Here is an 8,980-nt window from a genome sequence, read left to right on the forward strand (position 1 = left end):
ATCGTCTTGACTAAAGTACAATAGAAATTAGGTATTTGTAAGTTATAGTCGTTTAATTCGTCTTGCTAAACGTACAATAGAAATAGGTATCTTGTAAGTTATAGCTTTAATCGTCTTGCTAAAGTACAATGAAAATGGTATCTTGAAGTTATAGCTTTAATCGTCTTGCTAAAGTACAATGAAAATGGTATTTTGAAGTTATAGCTTTAATCGTCTTGCTAAAGTACAATGAAAATGGTATCTTGAAGTTATAGCTTTAATCGTCTTGCTAAAGTACAATGAAAATGGTATTTCATTCTTTTTTATCGTAAGACTGATATTTTGTAGAGCTTGGTATGGTCTGGTGGTTAGAGGGCACTCGACTCGCAATCTGTGAGGCGTGGGTTCAAATCCCCTTCACCGAACATGTCCGCCCTTTTAGTCGTGGGGGCGTTATAATTTGGCGGTATTTTAGTGTCAGAAATAAACTTCGAACACTTATGAAAATCACACTACATTTATTCATGCTTTAATTCACTTTAGTGTCAGAAATAAACTTCGAACACTTATGAAAATCACACTACATTTCTTCATGCTTTAATTCACTTTAGTGTCAGAAATAAACTTCGAACACTTATGAAAATCACACTACAGTTCTTCATGCTTTAATTCACTTTAGTGTCAGAAATAAACTTCGAACACTTATGAAAATCACACTACATTTCTTCATGCTTTAATTCACTTTAGTGTCAGAAATAAACTTCGAACACTTATGAAAATCACACTACATTTCTTCATGCTTTAATTCACTTTAGTGTCAGAAATAAACTTCGAACACTTATGAAAATCACACTACATTTATTCATGCTTTAATTCACTTTAGTGTCAGAAATAAACTTCGAACACTTATGAAAATCACACTACATTTCTTCGTGCTTTAATTCACTTTTATCTTCTTCTTACTTCAGCCTTTAATATATATATTTTTCTTTTTGGAATTCTATTACTGTTTCATCTGGTATATAGTCAGTAAGTAACTCCTCCAAAACATTTACGCCTCCACCACCACCACCAGTGACTTAGCGGTAAGTCTGCAGCCTTACAATACCAAATTCTAGGTTAGATACCAGCGATTAGCAGAGCACAGACAGCCAGCCCATTGGGTATCTTCTTGGTTAACAACAACTAAAATCAAACCAAAACGTTTCCCGATGATAATATGTTTTTGTCCTCTGTTAAATGCTTAACAAAAAAACGTTAAACCAATCTGTAAATTTCGAACTTGTATGTAATTTCGTCGTGCAGGAAATTTCTCGTGAGAGCTGTTAAAAATTTAATTAACGCTTCAGTGAAGTAGCATTTTTGGAAAGTCTCTTCCTTTGCTGTTTGTTTCAGCTGTGATGTTTATCAGCTTTACTTTTATCAGGCTTCATCATGATCGCGGGGTTTTCACCGCCGTAAGTAATTGAAGCTCCATTTGTGGGCACTGTTTATGAGATTGTTTGTTTTTTATGACGCTTTGCGTTTATGAATACCACTATTAATATAAGGATAGCACAACAGGAACCCTCCTGTAGCTATTAAAAGCTTGTTTTTTAATCCAATTAAATATCCACTATAGTTTGGTTAAACTGGCTGTATTCTCTTATGGAGCCCACTCATAATTCAAAGCACGATTTTCAGTAAAAACACTTTTTCCGAGAGCCTAGGATAAAAACAACGCTCGCTCTGTACCTCTCTGTTCACGTGATCACGTCTAATAAAATGTCAGAATTTATAATAATGTTTGATGAAACATTACAGAATTAAAAAACAAGAAGAAGAAACAAATGTTTATATTTTTTCACAATTGCCGAAACACGAACTCTTTCTTTAAGCATGTTAATCCATCTCTGAAGATAGAACTATTTATTGAGGCGGGTTATCCTTCCCCCTTTCGTTCACTCCTAAAGAAAGATACGTGTGTGTGCGTCTTTTTATAGCAAAGTCAATTCGGGCTATCTGCTGTGCCCACCTAGGGGAATCGAACCCCCGATTTTAGCGTTGAAAATCCGAAGAAAGAAACACTACTTATCAATTTGCTAAATTTGTGTTCATTTCTACTTGCCCCTCCCCCCAGTAGCACGGCGATATGTCTGCGGACTTATTATCCTAGAAACCGGGTTTCGATACCCGTAGTGGGCAGAGCACAGATAGCCCACTGTGTAGCTTTCTGCTTAACTACACACAAACAACCATTTCTACTTTTCTTTTCTAAATGGTGTTTTTTTTTCAACATAATTTTAAAACTTTAAATATAAAATAAAAAAATTGTTTAGGGTTTGAAAGTGAATATCGTTAAGAGATTTTTTTACTACTCAAGCGACAAGTGTACTGGATATTTTGCTCAGGCTTCTTTAATAAAAAAAATACATACTTATAACACGTCAGGTAACACAAGCAATATCGGCAAATTATATCTAAACACCTTGGCGTGAAGGAAGAACAGATGGGTTAGCTAGTTGGGTGTGGTCGTCAATACTCGTAAAAGTGTGTTCATTTTGTTTCTAGCTCTGGGTGTGGCCCATTCAGATCCATTATTTATCACTCTTAAACGTGCCATCTTTTATTGAAGAAACATATATCGAAACCACCCACGCACACATCCTTAGCGATTAGTCCTCTGGGTATTGCTTAAGTATTAATGCAATTATTGAGATGTTTAATAATAGAGAAGTTTAGTTATCGTACAGTGCCCTTATTAAGAAATAACATGATGCATGAACTAATGTTTATCATAAATGAATAAATCTAATCCGTTCAAGCTGTCTATAAAACAGCACGAGAATAAAAAAAAAGCTTCTATTATGAAAGTTTTGATAAAATTAAACAGTACTTTATTACGTGAATTGTGAGATAGTTTAAATGGTAAAAAAAACCACTGATGTTAAGAGAGCTAATATCTAATCATTTATGTTAAGAGAGCTAATATCTAATCATTTATGTTAAGAGAGCTAATATCTAATCATTTATGCTAAGAGAGCTAACATCTAATCATTTATGTTAAGAGAACTAATGTCTAATCATTTATGTTAAGAGAGCTAATATCTAATCATTTATGCTAAGAGAGCTAATATCTAATCATTTATGTTAAGAGAGCTAATGTCTAATCATTTATGTTAAGAGAGCTAATATCTAATCATTTATGTTAAGAGAGCTAATGTCTAATCATTTATGTTAAGATAGCTAATGTCTAATCATTTATGTTAAAAGAGCTAATGTCTAATCATTTATGTTAAGATAGCTAATGTCTAATCATTTATGTTTAAAGAGCTAATGTATAATTATTTATGTTAAGAGAGCTAATGTCTAATCATTTATGTTAAGAGAGCTAATGTCTAGGCTGTTTAACTATATGTTTAAAATATTAAAAATTATAATTTATATCAAGTGAAAAAAAAACTATTGTACAAAGAGCGCACAGGAAAATCCAACAGGTTAATAACCTGTTGCAGTTATGGGCTTGTCCTAGTTTTTTAAAAAACAAAAAAAAATTGTTGCATATTAAACGAATTTTGTAGATTTATTTTGACTTGTTTTGGAATTTCGCGCAAAGCTACACGAGGGCTATCTGCACTAGCCGTTCCTAATTTAGCAGTGTAAGACTAGAGGGAAGGCAGCTAGTCATCACCACCCACCGCCAACTCTTGGGCTACTCTTTTACCAACGAATTAACAACAGTACACAGAGACTATTTATAAATACATCATCTATCTATCAACAAACAACAGTACATAGAGACTGTTGATAGATAGATGATGTATTTTAAATTAACAACAGAACACAGACTGTTGATAGATAGATGATGTATTTTAAATTAACAACAGTACACAGAGACTGTTGATAGGTAGATGTGGTATTTTAAGTTAACAACAGAACACAGAGACTGTTGATAGGTAGATGTGGTATTTTAAATTAACAACAGAACACAGAGACTGTTGATAGGTAGATGTGGTATTTTAAGTTAACAACAGAACACAGAGACTGTTGATAGGTAGATGTGGTATTTTAAATTAACAACAGAACACAGAGACTGTTGATAGATAGATGTGGTATTTTAAATTAACAACAGAACACAGAGACTGTTGATAGGTAGATGTGGTATTTTAAATTAACAACAGAACACAGAGACTGTTGATAGGTAGATGTGGTATTTTAAATTAACAACAGAACACAGAGAATGTTGATAGATAGATGGTGTCTTTTAAATAAACAGTTGACCGATAGTGGTTGTATGTTAAATAAACATCAGCATAGACAGACTGTTCTTAGTTAAATAGATAAAAACATAAACAGAGAGACAAATATATTCTACTACATTATCAGACTGTTCACAGACAACAGTAGTTTACTAGCTAGATAATTGGGCAGATACCCATAGTTTACGCATAGCGGTAATGTATGCGGACTTACAACGCTAGAAACCGGGTTTCGATACCCGTGGTGGGCAGAGCACAGATAGCCCATTGTGTAGCTTTGTGCTTAATTAAAAACAAATAAACAAATTTCCCATAGTTTACTAGCAAGATAACTGGACAGATACTCTGTACCAACGAAAAGTGGGATTGACCGTTACTTTATAACGCCGTCACGGGAGAAAGGGCGTGCGTGTTTGGTAACGGAGACTCGAACCTGGAACGTGCAGATTTCAAGTCTAGCGCCCTAACCACCTGGCCTTGCCAGGCCAAGTTATATTATCTTTGTCGGTTTAACAAGTATTATACATCAATATTTAAACCGGGTAGTTGAAAAGGGGGCACATTTTGGTATTGTTTCATAGATTCGATTTTTTTTTTCCAGTTTGCTGTTCTTATTAGTTCTAACAATGAAAATTCTTTGTATCATAAGTCGTGTAAAACTGTGTATATCCAGCTTCTGATGACACGGTATAACACCTGGTCTCAAACATAATTTTAGGGACACACGTGAAACATTACCGAAAAACAACACGTATTCTATTATTATTGTTGTGTGTTTTTGGCGTCATTCAACAAATTGGAAATTTAATACACCTAAACAGACTGCTTTAACGACTCATAAAAACATTCACATTACTGTCACGTAATTGGTGGGTTGATCTTTAGGTGCACTACAACAAGTAGCATGAATAGAGAATATGATAATGATTAACAATCAGTTAAAATCTGTAAGATTCTAAGAGATAAGCAGTAACTACATCCCAGTATAGAGTAATGGTGAATACTTGTGTAATATCCTTATTAAAAACTTTATAATATGCATTGTGTATGTGTTGAAATGATGCATAAAAAAAGTTATCATGCATTGCGTTTCTACTCGCCAGGTGTCGCTTTCTTTATTGAAGACAAAATCTTTGACTTAAGTGTCAATTTGGGCAACTGGGAAGGTATGATTCATGGAAAGGAGGGGAGAGGGGGTTCATATGAAATAACCCTTTCCACCGGGAATGCCATTGGATGTTGTCGTTTAAGTAAGTTTATTTGTTTGTTTGAAGTTAAGCACAAAGCTACACAATGGTCTATCTGTGCTCTACCCGGTTTCTAGCGTTGTATGTTTATATAATTTCAAGTTTAGGCATATTGTTGACAAATAAGGGTTGTCTATTAACAGGTATGTTTGGAGTATTATATCAACAGTGTCAAGACAAATGTGCTAAATTTACTATTTAATAATTAGCAAAACAGAAACAGTTAGCAACTTGTTTTAGCCCCAAAATTAGATTATTTATAAATTATTTCTGGAAAAGAAGTACTTATTCACAGGATGTTTAATTATTTTATTTTTTTTCGTATCCCAAAATGACATTCACTTCAAATGATTTTCTGTAAACAAATGTCTTGAAAGAAGTGGTACTCACTCTCCAGATGATGTAGTAAATGATGATAATCTTCGCCGATCTCGAGCGTGTGGGTCACCATCCCAAGTAAAAGGTGAGGATCCACGACGAGGGGAGTGACGTGATCGCTTTCTTCGCCGTTCGCTAGCCTTGCGAAACAGGAGAGCTTCCAGATTCTCCTCATCCGAGTCGTTTAATTCCATCTGTTAGTTTAAATAAAATATTATGAAATGTTACGCTCCACTTGACTTACTTAATACGCTCTATTGAAAACGTGAAGATTGTTGAAAGTGAACAGATAAAACTTTTTAAAATGCCCCTAATAATAAACGTTACATTTAAAAATCGTGGTGTACCGTTTTTAATATCCAATATATATATATATATATGAATATTTGTATATAAATAACATATCTTAAAATATGTGCATTAAAACCAGAGCATTTATACTGAAAAAAGAAAATATAAGAAAGACAGATGTGCCATTTTTTGTGAACGTTAAATTAGGCTTAGAGTTTGTACTCACGTTTGCCTCCCGTGTAAATGTTTTTAGCTATTCACAAATATAGAGAATCACGAAGTGATGCCTAGGAGAGAGACTCTTATATAGCGAGTGTTTCACAAACTCCGCCCGCATCAGGGTGGAGTCTCAACCCAGGTAATCATGTATATCTCCCCCCACCTTGGTCTATACCACCGATGTTCGCTGTCATTTATATCGTCTAACACTAGTCATTGTATTAGCCAAGTTCGTGCTACTTCATTTAAAGAAACCCATGCTAGATTATTCGCCGGAAACCTAATTTGTTGGAAACCTAATTTGTTATACTTCTATTATCAAAGTGCTCTCTCTCTCTCCAAGATAACGTTACAAAATGGATAAATGTCCATCAGCTATAAAACAAAAAAAAAACATATTAACGCTAGAAAGTCGGATTGATCTATGCTTTTAACATTATGAACGTACTTGACAAATTACACATACATAACTCTCGGGTGTTGGGGAGTCTTTTCTCAGAAGAACTTTTGAAATAGACCACTTCTCGTTTAGTTTGTTTCTAATTAGTGAGAATTTTTAAACCTCTTTCATGTACATCGTTATTTTTTCTTTTCTTTTTCAATGGGGCTCATCAAACATGTACATAAAGTGTCATAAAGGTTAAAGGTTACAACACGACATCTCGTTGTATCTTAAAGTGGTTGAGTTCCCAAAACAGAACTTGGTTTATGTCGAATTTTGTACAGTATATAGCAAAAAACGAAAAGTACCCGAAGAACGGTTAAGCACAAAGCTACACAATCTTTGATTTGCCCGCCACGGGTATATCGAAACCAGAGTTTTAGGGTCGTAAGCCTGCAATCTTACCGCTGAACCACCGGGAGGCGGTATTCCGGTGTGTTACCAAATTCTGTCAATTTAATCGTAACTCGCGTTCGTGTGACGTTTTTTTTTTATTATTTATTCCTGTAAACTCCCAGTGGAGCATAGGACCGCAACAACACCTCGCCAACGGAAGGTGTTGTTGCAGTTACTTGTAGCAGGTTAGTTGCTAGCTCCGCGCCCAACCCACCTCCTTTCTCATCCTGGACTTGGGACCAGGCAAAGGCATGTTTTGGTGTGACGGGGATTCGAACCCGCGACCCTCAGATTGTGAGTCGAGCGCCTTATCCACCTGGCCATGCCGGGCACTATAAAAAATGTTAATGAAACGTGCAACTTTTTCTTCACTATCTTTGATTATAGGTTAGTTCGTATATATATATAGTTTTTTAAATTAGAAAGTACGACGATAGATATGTAGCAGGCAGCGATGTTAACTGCTCTACGATTTGGCGGGTATCGAAACCCGGTTTCTAGCGTTGTAAGTCCGCAGACATACCATTGTGCCACTGGGGGCAAGATTACAATGTGAAAGTAACGATAACAAATTTATTCCTTCCTTAACGTTTGCTTCAAGCTACTATCACTTGTATATAATTGTAAGCCTAAATTCACCATTAACGAGTAAAATTATGTTGAAAATTAAAACCTTATGTGTGAACTTGGCGAAATATCCAGAAATAAGATTAAATTATAAATACGATAATCTGAGCAACTTTAAGTTAGTGAAGCATTCAGATCAGTGTCAGTTATTGTGTGTATTTAGTTAATCGATCATTAACATTCCCAAACATTCTGGGTATTCTGGAACTAACTTTATAAATGTTCTAAATCTAGCGTCATCGTCATCATAGTTGTAGCTCCCTCTAGCAAATAACTAAATTATAACATTGAAAATATAGCTTATAACATGTTTGAGTATTGGAATAAATTATTATTTTGTTTATTTACTTCTACGTGCGAGATAGCAAATAAGGAACTTTTTAAACTTATTTTATATGAGTTTAATACCAAAACTTTAAATACGTACAAGTAATAGCCAAAATGAAAACCAAGTTGTTGTTTTTACTGTAATGCTTCAACAGGCGAAGCCAGATCCCTTAGTGAGTAATATATGTAACGCTATATCAAACCCATTTATCCGGTAAGTTATTTTTTCTCGATATTTCGATTACTAGAATTCTTAACAGGTGCTGTGTAATATATAATATACTTGGAAACCAACGGGCGGGACAGTAACTCGCTGCCACCAGAGGGCCTACTAAAGTTAGCATGAGCCATAATTCAAGCTGTGTTAAAGAGGGTTTTATTGGAATGCTAAATATTGTGATGCTCGATAACTATAGAACTCCACGTGGGTTTGATTTGCCTACAGGCCGAAGATGCTAAACGCTATAATGGAAGATTCTTACACTCAATAAGAGCCACACAATTTGTAAACTGTTGTGGTTTTAATACTGCTAAAGACAAAGCATGTGGACGTTACCTTTAAATTAATCCACTACTTGTTTTGTTTTCTTTTTGAATTTCGCGCAAAGCGAAATTCGAGGGCTATCTGCGCTAGCCGTCCCTAATTTAGCAGTGTAAGACTAGAGGGAAGGCAGCTAGCTAGTCATCACCACCCACCGCCAACTCTTGGGCTACTCTTTTACCAACGAATAGTGGGAATGACCGTCACATAATAACGCCCCCACGGCTGAAAGGGCGAGCATGTTTGGTGGTATGCGGATTCGAACCCGCGACCCTCAGATTGTGAGTCGAGCGCC

The 8,980-nt window shown here is 35.2% G+C and overlaps 1 protein-coding gene across 1 annotated transcript in view; it reads right to left on the reverse strand.

Annotated features, from left to right (window-relative positions):
- The window catches only part of LOC106469418 (transmembrane channel-like protein 3), a 60,752-nt gene extending 54,716 nt beyond the window's left edge, over window positions 1-6,036 (reverse strand). The window contains exon 1 of the mRNA XM_022397936.1: window positions 5,855-6,036. Coding sequence (XP_022253644.1) covers window positions 5,855-6,036 — 182 coding nt within the window. The remainder of the gene's footprint in view (window positions 1-5,854) is intronic.
- Window positions 6,037-8,980: the final 2,944 nt, after the last annotated feature.

The sequence above is a fragment of the Limulus polyphemus genome, unplaced genomic scaffold (assembly GCF_000517525.1).
Source record: "Limulus polyphemus unplaced genomic scaffold, Limulus_polyphemus-2.1.2 Scaffold3475, whole genome shotgun sequence".
NCBI lineage: Eukaryota > Metazoa > Arthropoda > Merostomata > Xiphosura > Limulidae > Limulus > Limulus polyphemus.